We start from the raw sequence: 23,968 nt of genomic DNA on the forward strand, positions 1-23,968 counted from the left end.
ATTGCAATCTAAAGTAGAAAACTGTTTTCAATGTTAGGTTCAATTCTACTTCTCCACTGTAGATTGTGCATTATCGGTTGAGGTCTTGAATTGGACTAGAGATCTAAACCTATAATTTTTTAGACTATATTTTTTTCATTTTCCTATATGACTACCTCTTGCAAAAGGCAAGCTACAATGTTCCTAAAATCCTTATTTGCTAAGGTTTTTGAGTTCATGTTACAAGGCGGCTAAGGCAACATTGGTAAACTACGTATGCCTTTTACAAACATTAACTTTAAAATGTATTTTAAAGAAGAGATGTTTATTTTGACCAGGGGCTTTGCTGCAGTGTTTTTGATTGAGGTCAGCACATTTTGTTCCCCCTAAAACATTATAATTCACTTCCCACCAGTTGGTTAACCATACAACACTAGGGAGAAATTTACCTTCAGTGTGATCACTGTACTCTTAGTAATGGTTTATCCTCCTTCACAACACTCAAGTTACGATAGAGTCCAATGTACATGCTTCATCATGTCAAAAGTGGGTGGAAATTCTGACTAACTCTTGGTAAGTGGTGGAACCAGACATTCTGCCTTTAGAGATCCCTTCCTATTGCTGTGATACTAGCATTTCATAGGCAGAATATCCCCTGACTTAAATATTATGTCCTAAATATCATTTACAGAAATATCGCCAATTGGAGTTAAGAATATAAATGGTACACTAAGTGCGACACTACTTTCATAAATGATAATTAGTTTACAATATTTATGGGAACATATTTCTGACTACGATATTTCGAAATACAACCCTTCAGATTGGTCAGCATGTTGTGCAAGATGGATAGCAAAGATCAGGGGTTTTGGCATCACCATGAAGGCAATTTTTCAATCTTGATGTTTTTTTTAATTGAATGATTCAATGCTGTTGCATTTCTACTATTTTGGGCTGACTTGTTACTGACAACATCCCCCAAACATAATACAATTATGTTGTTTTCTTTTTCAGCACTGCTACCTGTACAGTGGCAAGGAGAACCAATTATTGTCCTGAATTCAAGTTCTTCAAAAGTACCAGCAGGCAAGAGCGTGTGCCTGAAATGCTCTGCACTGGGATTCCCTGCACCAGATTACCAGTGGTACCATAATGGACAGGCCATGAGCCAAAAGAAGAGAAGTAAACTATTGGTAAGCTACGGTTGAAGTTTCTGCTCACTACACATTTTTTTGAGTTGCGCCGAAATTAGTTCAGAGACATAATGAGTTATATTATTTTCTGAATGTAGTTGTGGTTCGTGGTATCTTTTGTTTAAAATACATATTTTTTAAATAAATTGCAGAATGTGGAATTATTCAGCATATGTATATCATTATAGTATTTGACTTGCTCCAATTCGTAGTTCCCAGGACCCCTCTGCCAACTTGGGTCCTAACTAGGCCTGGGGGGTAAATTCTGTTCCGCTTGCGGAATTTGGGTAATTCCGCGTTCCGCAGAGAACGCGGAATTGCCAAAAATTCAGCGGTTTCGTGGAATTTTTTGCTTGTTCGCGCTTTCAAAATGCGTGTTTGCAAGATATTTCTCCCCGAGCACTCCAACAGCGTTCGCGAACAGGAAAAAAGCATCGCAAATGGGCTGAACAAGGAATTCCGCGTGTTCGCTGAAGTTTTGCGTGCTCGCAGAGATTTTTTACCGTTTTGTGGAGACTTGCGTAGCGCAACTACTCAAATTCCGCCTACCCCTAGTCCTAACATGAAACCGCATCTTATCTTTTAGTTAAAAATGTGAGATCAAAATATGTACTGGATGTACTTCTAACATAGACTGACCCACAACCCTTTTGTTTGACCTGCACCGCACCGCACTTCATCACTAACTTTTGTGTTTCAGCTCACAGTAGATTTAAACCAGATTTGGCATCCAAAATGCCTGCACCAGGCTCTTCCTGTATTTGTTTTTAACATCCTTCATTGCCGTTCCAGTGCATGCTGGTCTTTGGTCTGTCTGTGGGTCACCGTCCCCTATATAATGTCATCTTATGGCGCTGCTAACTAGTTATTATCTGTCATCTCTGGTTGCTGATGATCTAGGAAATCTATCGAACAGATGATAAAAATCCGTTTTCTGAAGAGAATCTTCATTTTAAAATGCCCCAAAACTGGCAATCTTTAAAAGGCTGTATGCTTGACATTAACTCAGAGACAGCCAATACCACATTTAGGATTTTCCGTGCCCTAGGTAAGACCTGTTTTAAGGCTCCGTGTTCCGATTGGATTATTACCCATTTGTATGAGCTTTTTCAGGTCCTCATGCTACCAAATCATAGTGAATCATCTGTTAATCATTCAGAAACAGGGACATCCAAAAATAGCCAAGAGCATCTACCAGCGAAGCAGTACCTAACTAATGTTTAAACAGGTTTTGAGTAAACATTTCTTTTTGCCATTATATCTAAATGGTTTGTGTTGCAACGACAATTTTTTAAGTCGACTTCAATGTCTTAGTTGCCTGTTTCTGCCTTATCTCTAAAGACACAGAAAGGGATGACTTGTTGGATTTTTTGTGAACAAGTAAATAATTTCAAATTAAAACACGCGCACACAACGCTTGATTCTTTAGCTTATTTTTTTCAAAAGTAATATATAGCGCGAACATGACCCCTGGGAGTATCAGAGCGCTTTACAATTGAGCGATCACTAAAGGTACAGGAAGTAGTGACACTGTTTTTTTTGTTGTTTCTTTTTTAAAACAAACTTTATTTGGTTTTACATAGTAGCACAGGTACAGGATCTTTGCCAAGGTACACACAGGACAATTAACGAAGGCATCAGTGCATATGATATAAGCGTAGTATCTCGGCTGGGTGTGGATACCGACCCCCCACCCACACTGCAGGAATCATATTCACAGCAATCAGCATGTGGTGTGTAGTTCGTCAGCATCTCGTGTCCTAAAAAAGTCCTACACTTGTACACCCTCCCCCCACCCACCCACCCATCCCAATAGGCGTGTCACAGATAATCAGCAGTTAATCTACAGACTGGGGTTCTGCAAGTTAGTTTTGCAAACGTAGCTAAAGGAATGCTTAGGGAGCCACCCTTAGCAGGCGCGAGGGAGCACCACGCATTCAGTATCTAATTCCGCCTTTCTGTACAGCGCGCAGGGGTGAACCATCTATTCCAGCTCGCCAGGAACATCAGCCATGAGATCGTCATTGCTATCGCTGTCTGGGACCTTTAAGAGCACCACCAATGTTTCCCATGCCCTTGCTGCCTCTAGGGACCTCTCACTTCCTGCTCATTTGGCTAATTGTAGCCTGACTGTACCTTCACACTCTGCCCATTTGATTAGCTCCGTCTTCCATCTTTTTACGTTTGGGCCCCTCTTTGCTTTCCAATGCAGAGTAATATCTTGTTTAGCTAATAATAGCCCCAGATTCAAGAATTTGCTTCTAATCTTATTTTTGGACGTGTGGGGGAACCAATGTAAGAGGCAGGGTCCTATAGCCGGTTCTAGTTCCCTGTCAGTCAGTGATCTCAGGCAGTAATGCGACCGCGTCTACCCTATAGCTCTCCAAATTTGGGAAGTCCCAGAACATATGGCGAAAGTCTGCCCCCTCCTCATTACAGCGTGGGCATGCTGCCATTCTAGTGTCAAAATATATGTTAATTTTCGCCGGGGGGGAGGTATGCTCTATGTAAAACATAAAATTGCACCAGTTGGAATCGGTAATTTCTAGAACTCTTCCACACCCGTTCTACAAGATCAGCCCAAGCCTTTTCTGGAATCTCGGCCCCTAAATCTTCTTCCCATTTTAATCTCAGTGCAGTCAGAGGAACTAGCATTTCTTGTGTCATTCGCTTATAGACAGGTGACTGCTCTAAAGGTACCTGCAGCCGTCACTACGTATTGACATCCCATCAATGTCTGTGGTTCATTTAGGCCCTCCAATGCTTCCGGATAGCCGCAGCAAGCACAGAATGTAATAAAAAGTCCCCTCTGGGCAAGTCGTATGGTTCCTGTAAATCATTGAAGGGAATCATAGTATTGTCCTCTTATAAGTCCACTATAGTGGACAGTCCTCGCTCTCTCCGGGTTGCCAATCCCTGCCAGCTACCCCCATGCGGCAATGCATCACACATGGATAGGGGAATTTCAGGCGCATAGGATATGTAATCCGTGCGCGCTTCAGGCTCCTATTCCTGCATTGCGGTGCTGTTCGTCGGTCTCCTGGTATAGTATGAAGTCGGATGGGTAATTTCAAAACAAATTGGGACAGTACTCGCAGCGACCGATCCCGTCTCTTCACTCCTCCGCCCCTCGATTCCCAGACGCGACCTTCTGCGTGAACCATTGTAGCTGAGCAGCCAAGTAATATGCCATAAAGTCAGGCACAGCCAGACCCCCCCCCCTCTGATCGTGAGCGCATAAGGACTGTCAGTGCTACTCTCGGCCTGCCAGATCCCCATAAAAACCCAGTGACCATTGTCTTGAGTAAAGAATCGTGACGGTATCCATAACGGTAAGGTCCCAAAGTAATACAGCAGTCTCGTGACGGTCACCATTTTAAGAAAGACCACCCGGCCAGCTACTGACAGAGGCACCGTACCCCAAAAAGCAAAGTTACCTTTCGTTCCCCTAATGGCTCTACCGATATTGCCCTCCAGTATTTATCATCCTGCGTGTGATATATTTGGGTCACTAGATCTGTCAAACACCTATAATCCCACTTCACTCCGTCAGTGTCTTGTGGGCCAGCGATAACTTCAGTTGTTGGGAATAGGCAGGACTTTGCCCAATTTACTTTGAGCCCTACTACTCTACCAAGTTCACAAAGTAAATCTTTCGCTCCTGTAAGTGTATCTCCTGAGTTAGCTAAAAACAGCAGTAAGTCGCCTGCATAGAGCGCAATATGATGAGTCTGTCCCTGGATATGGAGGCCACGATAATGTAGGCCTGTCCTGGCCTGAGCCGCAAGTGGCTCCATGGCCAGGGCAAACAAAAGGGGGGATAATGGGCATCCCTGTCTCATTCCCCGGCCCACGTCACAGGTGTCAGAGATCAACCCACCTGTTCTTATCCTTGCAGTAGAATTTTTATATAACAGGGCTGTCCAAGCTACAAATCTACGCATCACCTGGAACAAGTAAGGCCATTCCAGACTATCGAACGCCTTTTCTAATTACACTGCGAAGACAGTTGTAACATCTTTCCAATAAGAATCAGCCTCTAAGATCTGTAAGAGGCACCGTTCGTTAATGGCTGTGTTCCTGGTTGGGATTAACCCGGATGATCCATGTGTATTAGTGTCGTCATATAGGGGAGGAGACGGGTAGCTAAGGTACGACTCAGGATCTTATAGTCTGTATTAAGCATAGAGAGTAGGCAATATGCGGATCTGTCCCAGGGCGCTTTCCCGGGTTTTAACAGTGGAATAATGATTGCCTCCTGAGTTGTTGCGGGCAGCTGGCCCATCTCTTTCGCATCATTGTAAAGATTTACCAGCCTAGGGGTCGGCAGCTCAACGTACCCCAAGTAAAATTCAATCTGTAGGCCATCTGTCCCCTGCGTCTTGTTCCTAGCCATGTATGTTATGGCCCGCTCACTTCTCCGAGCTCAATATCCCGGCCCAATGTGTCTGCCTGCTCCCTAGCGAGGTGCAGCAGGTCCTCAGCGGTCACAAACCTATTAATGTCGTCTACTACCAGACTCAGTTTACTCTGGTACAGATCTGCATAGTAAGTAAGGAACCGGTCATTGATGCCCTGCTGGGTATAGCAGTTCTCCCCAATTTGGTCTTTAAGCTCCCAAATGACTGTCCCCGTCCTGGCCAGGTTAGCCAGCCAAGCCAACAGGGCCTTGTATTTGTCTCGTTCAGTATGGGCGCAAGCGATGTACTCTTAATAGTCAAAGCAGTGCTGCCACGCCACCTGTACAGCAACTGCCTCTTTATCCTCTATTAGTTCCCCCTGCTTATCCGGCCTTTCGGGCTTTTTCCGCTCTACGTCTCGCAAGCGCTGGTCTGCTTCCTTGAGATCCCTTAATAGCACTTTACGCACTCCCACCATCTCTGAGATGCAGCGTCCCCTTATAACGACTTTAAAGACGTCCCATTCCACAGAGAAAACCGTTGCTGTTTCATTGTTCTCCTAGAAATATTGGGCAACGCCCGTACCAACCACTTCGTGGAAAACCTGATCCTCCAAGCCTTCAGGGCGCAAACACCATGTAGGTATTTTAGGGCTGGTGCGAGACCACTGTATCCTTAGTAGGATCGGGTTATGATCCGATATAATCCTAGTGAGGTACTCACTACTCTGTACCCCCTATGCACATCGGGGCGCATCCAACCGAACATGAAGGTCGTGGAGAGCAGAGAAAAATGAATAATCCCAAACTCCTGGGTGCTGCACTCTCCAAGAGTCCACTAATCCCCATCGTTGTTGCCATTCTTTCCTAGCTGCTGCTATTTTATGGATGGGTGCATTAAGGAGTGGAGGATGGGAGCGGTCAAGAGCAACATCAGGAATGCAATTGAAATCTCCCCCCAGTATTACTGAACCTGTTAGTATGGGCACCAACTTCCCAGAAAGCTGTGATAAAAAGGCAGGCTGTTCTGTATGAGGGGCATAAGTGTTCCCCAATACTATTTCTGTACCATCTAGTTTCCCATTGACTACAACATAGCGGGCCTTCCGGTCTACGATTTGTTTTGCGCATTGAAAGGGTACCCCTGCCCTTATTCAAATCAATACTCCCCTGGCAAATGCCGAATAATTGGTGTAAAACGCTTTGCCCCTACATCGGCGCTCTAGGGCCGCCCCTTCCTGTGCCATTATGTGAGTCTCCTGGAGCAGAGCAATTTGAACCCCCCTGCAAACTAAGTATGCATGTATTTTATGACGCTGCTGCACTGAAGACCTATCTATGAAGGCATCCAAGTACCAGATAGGCAGGGAACTGTTGTGTACTTGGGCCACCTTACACAAGTCATGGCATTTCTTGGCTTGACAGGGTACTATAGGAGGTTTCTGAAGTAATTTGGGTCCATTGTGAGTTCCCTTACAGAACTCACCTCCAACAAGATGCCAAAGAAAATAAACTGGACAGTTGGCTGCTAAAAGGCTTTTGACACCCTAAAAGAGGCAATGTGCTCAGTATCTATTCTCAAGGCCACAGATTACTCTAAGCAGTTCATTGTGCAGATTGATGCATCAGTGCTGGGGATAGGAGCGGTCATAGGCAAATGATGATGGAGAAGACCTAACTGTTGCTTTCATAAGCAAAAGTCTACTCCCCAGAGAGCAGCGTTCGAGTGTCATTGAGAGGGAGGCCTTTGCTGTGGTTTGGTCCCTGAAGAAGCTGTGGCCATACCTGTTTGGTACTCACTTCCTAGTTCAAACTGACCACAGACCTCTCAGATGGCTAATGCAGATGAAAGGAGAAAACCCAAAACTTTTGAGGGGGCCCTTATCCCTACATGGAATGGACTTTACTGCGGAGCATAGACCTGGGACTGCCCCTGCGAATGCAGATGGCCTTTCCAGATTTTTCCACTTAGAAAATGAAGACTCTCTTGGGAAAGGTTAGTCTCATCCTTTTTCGTTTGGAAGGGGGGAGGATTGTGTAGGAAAGTGCCCATTTTTGCATGGTTACCCCCCACTTTTTGCCTGACATCTGATGAATTCTGACTTGATGTGCCCTGGAACCCTGCCAGTCAGGTTCCCAGGGCCTGTATTCTTTCCCCAAACTGTATCTTTGTACCCACAATTGGCACATCTCTGGCCACAGGCAAGTCTCTTGTAAAAGGTGCCATGGGTACCAAAGGCACTGTGACCAGAGAAGGCCTCTAAGGGCTGCTGCACATATTGTGTCACCCTTACAGGCCCTGTACCTTAGCACCCACACACTGCCATTGCAGGCTTCTTGTTTTGGTGCTGAGACAAGTAAAGAGTCGATATGAAACACATCCCGTGCAACCCAGTCTTCCTGGCCCAACACCCGAAGGCCTAGGTATGTCCCCCCTCTAGCAGGGTGCACTAGCCCTACGGCGAGGGTACAGTTGCATGAGCCATGTACCCCTACAGTGTCTTATCCCATTCTTAGACATTGTAAGTGTAGTAAAGCCATAGAGAGTATATGGTCTTGGAGTCATTACAAACTCCACTGCTCCATAGTGGCTTTACTAAAAACTGGGAAGTTTGGTGTCAAACTTCTCAGCCCCTTAAACTCACACTGTCAGTGTTGGATTTAATGTAAAATGCACTCAGCGGGCATCATAGAGATGCCCTCTAAAAATCGATCAGCCATGGTATGGTTCCTGAATGGTTATCTGCCATTGGCCACCACCAGACAGGTTTCTGGACCCCTGGGAAGAGAGCCTCCGCTATCTGGGTCCTGAAACAAAGATCATTCTGGGCAGAGGTGTCATGCTGCCTTCCCCAGAATGTCATTATAACAATGGGGTAACCCAATAATAGTCTTAAGGACCTGGGTGTAGATTGGTACAGGAAACAATGGTCCTAGACCTTTCTTTTAACCAATTAATTTCTTCCAGACAATATTCATTTAAAATCCCATGATATGTTTCTTCTGTACCCTTGCTGCAATTCTCACTGTCAAATACCCATAATTAATGTTTATTTTCAGGAGTGTTTCATCTGCATGCGCACAGATGTAACAACTGAATTTGTACCATGATATGCCGTTTCCAAACATTGATCACGCTAATGTCCATATCAATGTGATAACTGATGTGTACCATGAATTTCAAAGAATGTAATATGTGTTATCGTTAATGTCCTGGGAATAATGGTTTAAATATTGTGTGTGTTTTTAATCACTATTGTTGACTGCAGGAATATGTTTTTAATCATTAGAACCAGACTCCGTTTCTCGAAATATTCCCCTTACTCCCTCTGCATCCACTTTGGGGTCTTAGTCTCTTTTCCACCTCTAGCGGCAACGATTGCGGGCCGCTCTAACAGTGTGAGACTCACGCTAGCGGCACGTTCCAATGAACGTCCTAGGGGTTTGTGAGCCTTTTAAGCCTCCCTTCCTCACAGGCTCAGTCCCACTTTGAATCGCCCGAGTGAGGAGTCGTCATGAAACTCAAGGTAAATCTATTCTACGGTAAGGCGCGGTCGCACCAAATTTTGGTTGCTTAACGCCCAAAACAATCCTGATACTCATGTTTCTCTCACCGTAGTTGCTGATTTGAATGCCCTGCGCAGATTAAATCGGTCTACACTGCCCTACAATTATGGTTAAGTGTTATGAGCACCTCACTATTTTGACTTCTTACACATTATTAGTCACCGGTACTGATAAGCCTTTTGCTTTCAGATAAGGACTCATGCTATCTTGAAGATTATGGACTATTAAGAAGCCATACCCTTTCACACCGCAAACCTCAGCGGGTGAGCTTGACCTTAATTTTCAATACAGTAAGTGTATCCTGATTTCTAGAAATATTGCTCATGTACACTACCTCTACCTTTTCCCAACTTTACCCGGGTGGTTATTACGGGAGCCACGCACACCTTGAACAGGTTGGTTCAACAGCATGGTTATTCTATTAATAGGTTTCTGGTAACTAAATGGGCTACATTGTAACATGCCCCCTCATCTCTTTAGGTTGCCTATCCCTGTCCTGAAGAAGACCCGCAGGCCGAGGCCTCAAATTCCCTCCGTGCCCCAAGTCGGGGCGAAACGTCGACGCCCATCCCCTTCTAGGCCTGGACCAAAAGCCCCCCATTCCACTGTGCAAATGATGATACTTCTCTTAAATATTGAAGGAAATATGTTGAACAACGATTTTTTGTACAATTGATTATCAGTCTGTCTTGAATTTTTCAAATCATTGTTTCACGATTACCACTGAGAACTCTTTCCCTTTCCTTACCTCATTTTTCTCTCTAAATTGAGCACCCCCTTTCTGCATGTTCGCTTGGAGTAACCTTTCCTCTTTCATTCTTTTAAGACATAGTAGAATACCGACTGTTAGTTTATTGAATTTATGATTAAATAAATACATGCTGTTTTGAAATCTAGTGGTTTTTACACATCATAATTCAACTGTTTATGGAACTTTGTTTACCGCGAGCTGACGTTACGCATGCTCAAACATTTAATTAAATGACTATTGTCTGGAAGAAATTAATTGGTTAAAAGAAATGTATAGGACCATTGTTTCCTGTACCAGTCTCTACCAGGATGAGCTGGGTCCACGAAAGGAGAAGCTGCAAATGCCTGCCACCTTTGGAAGCTGTACCTGACTTTTGTTACCCCCAGCAACTGGCTCCCTCCGTTTCCGGCCCCCACTTTGGGTGGGAGAATCAACGGGAAAACCTGGCTAGGAAGAGAGGTGTGCCCACCTTTGCAATCCCACCCCTCAGGTGGGGGAGGCAAGGTGAAGCACACACCTCAGTCCCCTCCATCTTGAAGACGGGGGGACTCAGCCAGTTAGGGAGAGGCTCAACCTCCTCCTACTGGAGGATGGCATAATAGGGAGTGTACCCACCCCAAGGAAGGGACCTGTGTGTACCGACCTGCACACCCCTTTAACACCCCTAGAACTAGTATTTAGGGGCCATCCTGAACGATGTCCTCTCAGATACAAGGAAGAAATAAGGACCGAAGAGCCGTGCTGACCCAGGAAGAAGAATAGGACCACAACTGCCCTACTGGCCTGTCCCTTCTATAGCCTGCCTACAGCAACAACCCAGATGATTCTAGCAGCCCCCAGAGCCCGGAGGACCTGCCCTCCAAACCCTCTTATAGACTTTGTCTCCTGTGAGCACCAAATTTGTTTAAAAGAAAGACTTACCACAGAATCTGGATCCTAGCGACTCCACAATTCTGCACCTTACTCCCATGGCCTAAGTTAGAGTGGCCCAACACCATCAATCATTATATAGTGAAAACTGGCTGGCATCAATCTATCAACAGATTGGCCCCCATTGCAACACTCCCGCACCCATAGCACCTGGATCCCATAGCGTCTTTTGACAACCAGCAGCAACCCAGCACACTACTGCATTGTAATGCATTATAGAGCTGAGCACACTGCAACACCAATATTCCATCAGTGAGGTCTAGATACTGTCGCTGAAGCGCTACGAGGGGTAAACTGACAAATATCACATCCTGACTGACTGACATCCCTTAACAATTTGAAGCGCCTCCCACTGCTTTGCATTATGGTCCTCCCTAACAAAGGCCCTCTGGAGCTGAGAACCGTGGCTCCAGTTTACCCAAGGTTGGCACCAGTGTAAGCAACACCAGTACCGAAACAGTGCCGCAGCCCTGCATTTCTCCTAGTATACTCAGCCAGTGGATTCCACTACAGTACTGTTCGATATAACTGTTGTAAGATGTGACCAACTTCCAGCAACAGTACAACCGCTACAGCACCTAATCCTTCAGAATATAGTGTCACTACAAAATGAATGCTCAAACTGTTGCCACCACAGCTTTGTCTAATTGGGAATTAGTGATCTGATAGAGACTTTTATTTGTAGATTCCTTCCCTTAGAATTTCGCCCAGGCATCAGTTTGGAAGCTGATATTTTTTTCTTCAGCAGCACCCCTGCGCTTCGTTAGGTGGTGTTGATTGGCTCATCGTCCGTCATCGACATCATGGACGCCGGGATGGCATTGCGGGACCAATATAGATGCCGCCCATTTGCACTGACGTCAGTTCTTTTGTTGACTTCTTTTTTCAGTCTTTGAACTCCTAGTATGTCGAGGAATGACTCAACGTCTGACGGGTTTCAAGCCTTGCATCTCCTGTAATTGGGCGATGTCCGTGACATATCTGCACCTCGTGTGCCTTGGTGTGTGGAACGTGACCACAACACGAAGAGTGCCGGGCCATCAACCCTAAAGCTTTGCAGGCATGGTCCCGAAAGCTGCTGGAGACCTCACTCCTGTTTTCGTTCAAGCTGAAGATTTCAAACGGTCGCGGAAGTCGTCGGGGAGATCTTCGGGTTAGTCAGAGAAGCACAAGAAGAAGTAGAAAAAGCACAAGCGGTCTTCTACTTCTCCCTGTCGGTCGACCGACTCAACTCTGGATCCCAAGCGTCGTTGCTCGAAGGCTCCGTCTCCGGTGCCTACTTCTGAAATGGCTCCGAGCTTCCCTGCCTTTTCGGGAGCCGGACCGTTTCCTGCCCAGATCCAGAAGTATTATGAGGCCTTTTACCTCATCTTTGGGCAGCCCTGCTCCGCTGGTAAGCCTTCCGGTCCTGCTGAGTCAGTCCCAGTGGAACCAGGCATGGATCCGAAACTACATTGGTCAATCTCACTCGACAGTCAATTTTACTCGACCTTCCCCAACATCGATCCCGAAGACAAAGCTCGCGGTGTAGACCATGAACCCGGTCTACACCGAAATGGACGCGAAGCCGAACCGACGTCGATTCTGACGCCGGTAGGGACTATTGTCCCTGTTTTCATTCCTGGTGCTCCATTTGGGCCAGAAGGTGAGGAAGAGGACTGGGAGGAGCCGCTGGACCCTTTAACTGACCAGCTTGAGGAACTGGACTTGCAAAAGGACCTGGGTGATGCCAGTGGTTTGGACACGTCTCCTGACACTGGCCTGCTTTTACCCCTACCATGGCTACAGAGGAGGGAGCTTCCTATGCTGTGGAAGTGAGGAGAATTAAGCAAAACCAAAGGGGATGATGGACCGAATTTTGAACATTGCAAGCACTCACCCCCAGTTAACTGATCTGGGTTTAAACCATCACCATTCTTTAGCTCACTCCGCCACCCCAGTTTAGACATGGCCATATGCAAATCAGTCTGACCCTGTGCTTCATGGGAACAACCCAGCCCGAACTGCCAAGCCATGTCTTCCCTGGACCAGAAACAAGCATCCTGGGACCGGTTGCGGGTTCATAACCCTCATCAGCCAGGATATCTTGAATCCAGTGGCAAAGTGAGCAAGGGACGCACGTCTGGGCTAACCCTGCCAACTTAGGCCGAACTTAGCAAAACCAAAGGGGATGATGGATGGAGTGTTGAACATTACAGGCACTCACCCCCAGTCAACTGATCTGAGTTTAATCCATCACCATTATTTAATTTACTCTGCCACCCCGGTTCAGACATGACCATATGCAAATCAGTCTGACCCTGTGCTTCATGGGAACAGTCCAGCCTGAACCGCCAAACCATTTCTTCCCTGGACCGGAAACAAGCATCCTGGGACCGGTTTCGGGTCCATAACCCTCATCAGCCAGGCTATCTTGAATCCAGTGGCAAAGTGAGCAAGGGACCCACGTCTGGGCATACCCTGCCAACTTAGGGCGAACTTAGCAAAACCAAAGGGGATGATGGACATTGCAAGCACTCACCCCCAGTCAACTGATCTGGGTTTAATCCTGTGTTCTCCATGCCACTGGAGTCTAGCTATCTTGGCTGATGAGGGCTGAAAGCCCCAAACCGGTCCTAGGATGCTTGTTTCCAGTCCCAGGAGGACCTGGCCTGGCAGTTCGGGCTGGACTGTTCCTATTGGGCGCAGGGTCAAGACTGATTTGCGTATGGCGGGGTCCACACTGGAATGGCATGGCGAGCAAAAAAACTGTGGATATAGGCCCAGATCTCTGTACTGAGGTGAATGTATGGCATTGTTCTGCATTCTGTCTAGGATGCTTGTTTCCAGTCCAGGGAGAACCTGGCTTGGCAGTTAGGGCCAGACTGTTCCTATTGGGCGCAGGGTCAAGACTGATTTACATATGGCTCGGTCCAAACTGGAATGGCATGGTGAGCAAAAAAACTGCAGATTTAGGCACAGATCTCTGTACTAGGGTGAATGTATGACATTGTTCTGCATTCTGTCCATCAATTGTTATTTTTACATTTGTCGCCCTGAGTGGGACGGGTATGCCCAGACGTGGTTCAGGTGCTCTCCATGCTACTGGAGTCAAGCTATCCTGGTTGATGAGGGCTCTAAGCCCGAAACCAGTCTAGGATGCTTGTTTCCAGTCCAGGGAGAACCTGGCTTGGCAGTTCGGGCCGGACTATTCCTATTGGGCGCAGGGTCAAGACTGATTTGCATATGGCTGGGTCCAAACTGGAATGGCATGGTGAGCAAAAAAATAGTGGATTTAGGTACCGATCTCTGTACTGGGGTGAATGTATGACATTATTCTGCATTCTGTCCATCAATTGTGATTTTTGCAGCAGTAGTGAGGAGGGCATCTGATGTCCTCGGCCGGGAGCTCCCTACAGTGGCAGTCAAGACTAACCTCCTGACAGTGGTGCTTCAGCCTGCCTCCTCTTTTGCTTCTGAACCCCTTGTGCCATTCAGTGAAACCCTCATGGACGTCCTTCTGGGCACTTGGGCCAAGCCCAGCACAGGGGCTCCTGTGGATAGTACGATTTCCCACCGCCTGCTCCTGGCGACCCAGTGTTCCTGACCCAAGAGCTTGATAGTCCAAGCCTCATCAAATGCGCATTCACTTCTGCTCCCCAGATAGAGAATTTTAGAAGCTGGACCACCTTGGGAAGATGTTCTCTCCTTCCAGCTTGGTATTGCGGTCGGTGAATACCCGATGCCTCTTGGGCCGATACTACCATGCTATCTGGGATACAATCGCGCAGGTGCTGCCTCAGTGTCTGGAGGAGGCCTGTGCCGTTCTCTCTCAAGCAGTTGCAGACAGGAGAGACGCAGCCAAATTCACCATACGATGTGGACTGGATACCACCGACTCACTGGGCAGAACGATTGCCTCGTCGGTAGCTCTTAGATGCTATGCCTGGTTGAGGACTTCTGCCTTCTCAGGGGATGTCCAGTCTTCCTTGATGGACATACCCTTTGATGGCACTTGCCTTCTGGTGATAAGGCAGACTCAGCGCTTGAGCACTTCAAGGATTGTCGAGATGCAGCCAGATCCTTGGGCCTTGCGGCTACCTCATGTCCACCTCAGGGATATATGACATTACAACAAAAGCTATTACAATGCATATCTTTACAACACGTTTTTTACAACACATCTTCCATAATAATGCATGCCATTACAACGCAAGCCATTACAACGCATGTTCCATTACAACGAAAATTACTATTCTAACACCGCCAGGTGCTTACCTCAGGGAAGGTGCTGCTCAGTGAGGGATATGCTTTGTAATGGAACATGTGTTGTATTGACTGTGTTGTAAAGGCATTGGGTTGTAATGCCTGCGTTGTAATGGATGTTTCCCCCACCTCAGTCTGCCTTTCATCCCTTTTGTGGCTATGGAAGGAGCGCCTAACCCTGTCCTGTCTAGCCTAGCCAAACGTTGCCACTGCCTCCAAACCTTCCTAATCTGACATTCCAAACCCATCACCAGCCAGTCTGAGGCAGGATCCGCAATCACCTCCCCTACTGGCAATCCATCACGCCGGACAGGTGGGTTCTGCAAATAATCTGAAGGGTCTACTCCCTCCTCTTCGAGGCTACCCCTCCCTCCATGCCACCTTCTTACGATCACATGTCGGAGGATCATTTAGTGCTTCTTTGCTGGGAAGTATTGGCTCTACTGGCCAAGGGAGCTATAGAGAGTGTTCCTGTGCCAGAAGTAGGTCCTGGTTGTTATTCACGCTACTTTCTGGTACCCAAGAAGCACAAAAGCCTGTATCCTATCCTAGACCTCTTGGCCCTCCACTCCTTTCTCTCTATGGAGAAGTTCAAAATAATCACCCTAGCCCAAGTTCTATCTGCACTCGACCCAGAAGACTGGATGGTGCCGTTGGATTTGCAGGACGCTTATTTTCATATCCCCATCCTGCCAGTCCACAGACGTTACCTTTGGCTCACGGTGGGCTACAAGCATTAGGCCTTACCAGTGCCCCTTGAGTGTTTACAAAGGTGATGGCGGTTGTCGCAGCAAATCTGGTTGCATCAGGGGTTGCAGTTTATCCCTATCTCGACGACTGACTGTTGAAGGCACACTCGCCCCAGGCTGTCTTCTCCAGACTATAGCGGACCTCCTGCATCCGCTGGGATTCACTATCAACGTGCCAAAGTCACACCTGACTCTCTCTCAGGAGCTTCCTTTTATCGTGGCGGTTCTGGACACAGTGTTGTTTTGGGCCTACCCTGCCGAGCAGCGAGTCCGGGATTGAGTGGCAACAGTTGACAGCTTTTGACCTTCCACAAGAAGTCTGTGATGCTATCTTGGCAGCCAGGTACCCCTCCACTAAGACGGTATACGCCTGTAGATGGAACATATTTGTGGCATGGTGTGCAGCAAAAGCTGTTGACCCCCTTTCTGCTCCTCTTTCTGAGGTCCTTTTGTACATTCTTTCTTTGGCTCGGCGGGATCTGCTTTGGACACTCTTAAAGGATATCTTGCAGCCATCTCTGCTGTTCTTCGGCTGCAAGATCTGTCTTCTTAATTCAAATCTCCTATTGTTAACAGATGCTTTAAGGGCCTCACATCTGTTACCTCCATCTTCATTCATAGTGCCCCAATGGTATTTAAATCTGGTGCTCGTTTTTCTTATGTGTGCTCCCTTCAAGCCTCTTCATAACTGTCCCCTCAGGTTGCTGACTCTCAAAACTGCCTTCCTTTTGCCATCACCTCTGCTCGCAGGGTGAGGGAGCTACTGGCTTGATCTTCTAACCCCTCTTTTCTACCTGTCTATCCGGATAAAGTGGTGCTTCGGACCAAACCTTTATTCCTTCCTAGTGTTGTCACGCCTTTTCATGTGGGACAATCTATCACTCTGCCCACCTTTTATCCACCCCTGCATCCCTCCAAGAAGGAGGATAGACTCCACCGTCTGGACCGAAAACATGCAAAATCTTTATCTTGATCGCACGAAAGACTTCCATGTGGATGATCAAATCTTTGTTGGCTGCCAAGAAACATTCGGGCTGTTCAAAAATGGAACATCTCATGATGGATAGTCCTTTGCATTAAAATATGCTATGCTTTGGCGAAGGACCCTCCTGTGGGGCTGCGTGCCCATTACACTAGAGGAAGGGCGGCAACCAAGGCAGTAGCACATGGAGTCCCAGTCCTTAACATCTGCCCGGCAGCAACATGGGTATCCTTGCCCAAGTTTAGTAAACACTACTGCCTGGAAAGCCAAGTCCGGAGTGACTAGGACTTTTTCCGTTAGGTCATCCAGAGCTTACTGGTATGATCTTGGTTCACTAACCTCCTCCGGGGATGGTATTGCTGAGGTATCTATTCTAAGGTAAGGAATTTACAACTAACAGTCTCTGCCAGATGAACAAGTTACTTACCTTCCGTAACGATGTATCTGGTTGAGAAATAATAATAATAATGATAATAATAATAATCCACATTTGTAAAGCGCGAACAATCACCCGTAAGGGTCTCTAGGCGCTGGGGGCCGTCGGGAAGATTAAGCAAGCTATTGCCCAGAGTCACATGGTGCTGTGCTAATCTGCTGCCAGCGCCGGGGATCGAACCGTGATCCTCAGATTCCGGAGTCAGTCGCCCTGGCTGCGGCACCACACCTCTTCCATATATGTTAGTTGTAGATTCCTTACCGCCCTACCTATCCTCCCCACTCTGCGAACTGATTTCTAGGGATAGGGAGTCCCTGAAAGTGCCCTAATTTTGACGCACTAGTGGTCACTGTCTTTCATGGCTCTGCTCTTCTGACGTGGAAAGTCGTGTTAAGAGCTGACGCCAGCATGCATGGGCGGCGTCTGTGTAGGTCCCACAACATCATGCCGGTGTCGACGATGGCTGCAGAGCCAACCTATGCCACTTAACGACGTGCCGGGGTACTGCTCCAGAAAAAAATCTCTGGATCCAGACTGGCATTCGTGGGAAATTCTAAGATAAGGAATCTATAACTAACATATGTCTTTACCAGATTCATCAATACCGTAGGTAATTAACTTGTTCTTCAGTACCACAATGGCAGACTAGAATGATCCCAAATGTAAGACTTGAATGGCCATAAAAGACAGTAAGGAGCAGAAGGCGTCACTCAAAAGAACTAAACAAGTCCAACCTGCAATTGGGTCTCCTATCAAATCAAAACAGGCCCTTGACACTAGTGAAAAAATAGACTTAATCCTACGCAACCTTTTCTCACTTCAAGAACTAGCAGAAACCACAAAAGTGAATACAAACCTACTACAAATGGAGCTCTCCGGCCTGCAAAATGACTTCAAATCCCACTTCACAAAAATAGGAAAAACCAAATCTAGAATTGGCAGCCTAGAGGATGAGAATCTCAAAGACCATAGGAAAACACAGGCCACTTCTAACAAGCATACCTCCTCACCAGAAGCATAACGGACTTAGAAAATAGGAACAGGAAACCTCAAAATCTTTGGCCTACCTGAAGGCATAGAAAACAAAGCCACTTTATGTGTCTACTTTCTCGAACAATGGATACCACAAACTCTAAGAATCAAGTTTGAGAGAACATAAGAAATCAAGAGGGCACATAGAGTGCAAATGTGAGAAGCTACCTTGGTAAATGGTGTACACTTATGTAAGTGGGCACCCTGCTCCAATCCAGACAACCCTTATGGTGATTTTAGTGGTCTTAGACAACCTTAAAAAGCTCTCTAAGTGGTAGCTGTGAAGAGCAGCCTTCAGGCTTAGTCCAGGAGTGTAAAATAGCTTGTTTTACCAGAACATAATCTTCTTGATATATATTAAGTGAAAAAGAACTACATAGTGTATTTATAAAAATATGTACTTATTATATAACCCTCACTAACACATACAGGTATCTCCTAGCCGGCGATGCACACAATGCGCACAATACTTTTCAATAGAATCAGGCGAGTAGCACGTAATACACAGTGGTCACCAGCGGGGAGACCAAACCATATACTAGGATAGTGGTATGCAAACCACGACTCGAGTCAAGACTATAGCCAGGAGACATAGAAGTGCCGACCCAAGGAACCACCCAAGGTAAGTAACCAGGAGCCCCACGGTGGCTATGTGCAGAGTGGGAACACTACTGCAGGATCAATGCTAGTCAATGGGTAAGTCACGGTTGCAATTTTGAAGAAGGACCCTTCCCAGTGTACCCTGAAGAAATAAGACACAAGGTTGGAGAGTCACCCCACCCATGGATACCTTGGGAATCAGGATATATGCCCTGTGGGTGCATAGGTGTGAAGCGATGATGGAAACCGCTGTTGAACCCAATGGAGGACTTCAAGATGAAGCCGCTGCTGGAGAAGAAGAGAGTGTCCGGTGGAACCCAAAGGTGGATTCAAGTCGAGAAGTACCTGAAAACAGATGGGACCGAGGCTATGCCACTTGGAAGTGACCAGGAGGCACGGAAGACGAATGCCCACCAATGTCAGGTGCTGCAGAAGAGTTGACGGTGACCTTGGAGCTGCAGCTGTGAGGAACAGGCGATGCTGTGGAAGAGCAGGAACTGTTCACGTGCTGTCCCACATCGAATGGCGAGAGCTGACGGGTCTGTGTCAGTCGCGAGCACCAACAAGCCTTGGCAACTGCGAACAACGTGGAAAGCGAAGAATGTGCAATGTCAGAACCAGCAAGGTCCAGGTGACTCACCACGAGGAGGGGAGTCAGGGCAGGCCCTAAGCAATCAGGGGGGCCCAAATAATACGAAGATGACCCTCAAGATAACCCACAGACCGGAGGCACTGGAGCAGCGAGAGGACTTGAGCAGGTCACCAAGGAAGCAGGTCCCTGGAGCAGCGAGAGGACTTGAGCAGGTCACCAAGGAAGCAGGTCCATGATGAAAGTGTTGCTGTGAGGATGAATAGCTTGGTCACCGGATTGGTTGGGGTTACTTGGAGCACAGAGCTTTGTTCCCAGCGGTTCCGATGAACTCCGTAGGTCGTAGGGGTGTCCTGCTCATGCAGGGGCATCCTCACACTTAGAACCAAGCACCCTGCCTTCACGATTGATAGGCCTGCTCTAGGGGTGATTTATAGGTTTTAAGTGCAGTGACCTTAGATATAGGGAAACCTATATCTTTAGTAAGTGGTGCTAGCGCCTGCTTACACAGGCTGCAATGGGAGGCCAGTAGTTGCGAATTGAGTGGTCTCCCATGGGTGGCATAATGCATGCTTGAGGTCAGGGGGGACTCCTGGTTTACCTATGTCCTGGGTACCTTTAGTACCATATACTAGGGACTGATAAGTGTACACCAGTGTCCAATCTGTGATGTACCTTAATACTTACCAAACCAATTTAGGGGAGAAAGCACAGAGACTGGGGTCCTGATTAGCAGGATCAATGTCAGACTAGTCAGAAAAAGCATGACATCAAGCAAAAACTGGGGCTAACCATAAATGCAGATCCTACTTTACTACAGCCAACCACACCCAATCCAGGTGCCAAAACACCACGCCCACTAATCTTCAGGCCAGGGTGGCCAGCTCCCCCAGTTCGATTTTCAAAGTGTTAAAGACATAAGGGGACTCCACTCTGAAATCACAAAGCGTGAATACCTCATAAATCCAGGGGCCATGACGGAATAGAAATCAGAGAAGTGGGTCCCTGATAACTCCGATTACACTCTATTGCAGAATGAGGAAATTTTAGTAAAAAAAAAAAAAAAGAAACAGATCCAGACAACTCTGGCTACTCTTAGACACTTATTTACAGAACAATCCACCCCCTGATCCAGGTACTGAGCTTAACACTATTTAACTGCCTCCTCCTCACTGCCAGGATCTTAGGATACCCTCCTCCCCCCACCGGATCTTGGGATACCTCCCCCGCCTTGCTTTTTGCAATCCCTCTATCTAGCTCGTACTTTCCTATTCGCTCTACTCCTCCTACCCACTGTGGGTACCCCAGTGCCTCAACACTGTTATGTATTTGATCAGTAATTGTTTTTATTGGCTTCTGAACACCACTGTGTTTTTTCCTCTCATGCAACTGCTCTAGGATGAACATGTCTTATTTGCTGCGTTCAGTTTTTTATATGCAGCTCTGGCATCCAGGCGCTCAAGACCAGACTGAGTGCCGCTCTTCACGCCGGAACTACAGGGACCAGGAGCCTCGGCCCTCAGCACACCTGTGCTGCTACGCCCATCGCCCACAGCGCCATAAAACTCCTCGCTGCCCCCGCTTCGCGGGAGCCGCTGGAAGGAGGGACTTTGCTTTTCTTTCTCCCTGGCCGCTCTTCACGCCGGAACTACAGGGACCAGGAGCCTCGGCCCTCAGCACACCTGTGCTGCTACGCCCATTGCCCATAGCGCCATAAAACTCCTCGCTGCCCAAGCTTCGCGGGAGCCGCTTGAAGGAGGGACTTTGCTTTTCTTTCTCACTGGCCGCTCTTCACGCCGGAACTACAGGGACCAGGAGCCTCGGCCCTCAGCACAGCTGTGCTGCTACGCCCATCACCCACAGCGCCATAAAACTCCTTGCGGCCCCTGCTTCGCGGGACGCCCTCGGGCGGGCCCGTTTGAGGCCGGAAAAGGCTGAGCCCCCCTCTAACGGTGGCGAACGGAGAGAGATAGTAAGTGCAACTTTCCATGCTTGCTTTGTTTCTTATACCCTCCGTCTCAGGCGAATCGTTGTAACTGCATTGGTCTGGCCATGGCTGATCGCTCAGGAAGAGGGGAAGAAGGCTACTCATAGTGGCTCTGTGGCAGGGACCTTAGATCAATTCATCGTCAGAGCCACTTCAGTATTAGCCCGTGAAATAGACTTGACCGAGCGACGCCTCTCCCTAGACTTGGCTGCCAGTAAACAGTCTTCTCTGGGAAATAATGTCCTGTCTGTTACCCCTGATCGACACATTAATTCAAATGTTGCAGATGACCTACAAACAAAAATAAGCATGAACAGCGACATAATAACTACGGACATTATGCACAGTACGGCTGATGGGTTGTTCAACACGCAGAACTCTAACAATAGTACCAACATAGCGAACAACCCATGTGAAGGAGGTTCAACTCGTGCATCTACATTGGCCGCAACCGGGGTCATACTACCCTCAGCAGATCATACATCAGGAGCAATACCTAAAAAGAAGAACGGGAGGGGCGCAAAAAAGGCAAAACACCAAGAGACAGCTCAAGCTAAAGTTAAAGATAGCTACATACGGTCATCTGCTGCACCAATTATTCTGGAACCAGATATACCGAGATTAAAAACCCTAGCTGTAAATATGCCGGGTGGCACCTCGGTTATACTGGATGACGGGTTTTGGGTAAAGGTCGGCGGAATTTTATCGTCCTCCATGCAGCCGATTATGGACAGACTAAAAATTATCGAAGAGAGATTAAAGAAAGTTGAGCAACTGACTGTGTCTAATCTTGAGCTCAACAAAATGAAAAATTCACTGGCTCCTACGGTGACCCAAGTCAAATCTCTCCCGCAAAATGTTACAAGAAACGCCCTGGCCTCTACATCCCAAATATCGACACCAGTCCCTACGAAAACTATTTTGCCGAAGAACATCGAAGGCGGGCTGGGCCCCAAGAATGTCGTAAGCACACAAGAAAAAACGGACACAGTAAAGGGAAATATTGTACTAAATCAGATAGCGGGAAACGGCCCTATTGAAGTCCATCAGGGGGCGGGAATGTAATCACTGTAAAAAATATTCATGGGTGTCCCGCACCGACCATAGATTTGCCGCCGGAATCAATTCCCTATGTCGTAGTCCTGACAGGGGTCCCCGCCTTAGGAGAGGGAATTGTGGAATCGTTTCTAGAATTAAAAAACAAATCTACTCACTTGCTTAATGCCAACAGACCTCTACCGCCACATATCCCTAGTAAAATATTGTTTGTACGAAGAGTGAGCTGGGTGGGCAGGAGTAGAAAAAATATACCAGGGGACTGCATTATTGTAAATTTTAAAGAAGCACAAACAGTCCAGCATATATGTGATAAGTGGCCTTATATGTCGAATTCAAAAATTCAACCCTTTGATCTCACATATTTCTACAACCATCGAACATATAGCTCAAATTTTGCCCCACAGGGAAGCTTCTTAGGGGGATACACTGGCGCTCACTGTGCTAGAAACTGACCCGAATTTGAGAACTATGGTTTAGATCTGGGTTTTCCAACTAGCAATAGAAACAGTGTACTTGACATGGTAGATTGACTCACACCGAATATTTCCACCCCTAAGTCTATTCGGCAAATGATCAGGGAAGAAGACGTATTAAACCATCATTTTGAAAAAGGAAAAACATCTCCTACTACGGAGCCGGGAGAGACCGTAATTTGCTCTGCCCTGAGCCCCGATGGTGTCATGGAAAAGGTGACTTGCCCTAATGCTGCCATAGATAACTCCAAACATACATTAAACACAGATAACCTCCTTTATAAGTACCGTGTAATCATAAAAACATCGGCTAGGGTAGAACCTCTGATAAATAACCAACAAGACAGAGAAAATGATCTGTACCCATTGGTACGGCATGCCATATGTGGGAATTTACCAAGTGCTGTCCCTCCACAGATAACTGAGCCTGAAAATACCAACAATACAGAGATGGTTAACAGTACCAAATTGATGTCTTGGAACATCGCGGGGTTGTCTTTTAGGATAAGGGACCCCGGTTGTATACCCTTCATGCAGGGTTTCGCAATAATTTGCCTGCAAGAATGTTGGGTAATGGAGGCTAGACACATCAATGATTATCGCACCTTTCACACTCTGGCCATTCAGTCTTTTAGGGGAAGGAATAAAGGGGGACTTTGTACCTATGTGTCAAATCGTTTAAACAACTTGATAGTTAAATCTGATAAAAAATCTGAATACTACCAGATATTGCAGATGACCATTGAGGGTAGTCAAAAAATACTCTTGATAAACTTCTACAATAACATCCCGAGAATGGAAGTTGGCAATATTCTAGAGGAGTTATGCCAAAAGTTGAAGATTATAGAAGAAACCCAGCATGGGGATACCTGTGTTATATGGGTAGGCGATTTCAACTGCTCATTATGCCCGCATAGTCATCTGGGCATTTGTGGCTTAGGCAATGACAGAAATGACCCCTGCACACACTTTTCCCACACAACCCTGGGGAATTACC

The 23,968-nt window shown here is 46.9% G+C and overlaps 1 protein-coding gene across 18 annotated transcripts in view; it reads left to right on the forward strand.

The window, feature by feature from the left end:
- Positions 1-23,968, forward strand: part of LOC144826666 (mucosa-associated lymphoid tissue lymphoma translocation protein 1-like) — a 1,784,778-nt gene that overhangs the window by 1,013,997 nt on the left and 746,813 nt on the right. For all 18 annotated transcript variants that reach the window (XM_078685246.1, XM_078685243.1, XM_078685249.1 and 15 more), the window contains one exon: positions 994-1,172. In XM_078685246.1, the coding sequence (XP_078541372.1) occupies positions 994-1,172 (179 nt within the window). The remainder of the gene's footprint in view (positions 1-993; positions 1,173-23,968) is intronic.

Source organism: Lissotriton helveticus, chromosome 3_2 (genome assembly GCF_964261635.1).
Source record: "Lissotriton helveticus chromosome 3_2, aLisHel1.1, whole genome shotgun sequence".
Lineage (NCBI taxonomy): Eukaryota > Metazoa > Chordata > Amphibia > Caudata > Salamandridae > Lissotriton > Lissotriton helveticus.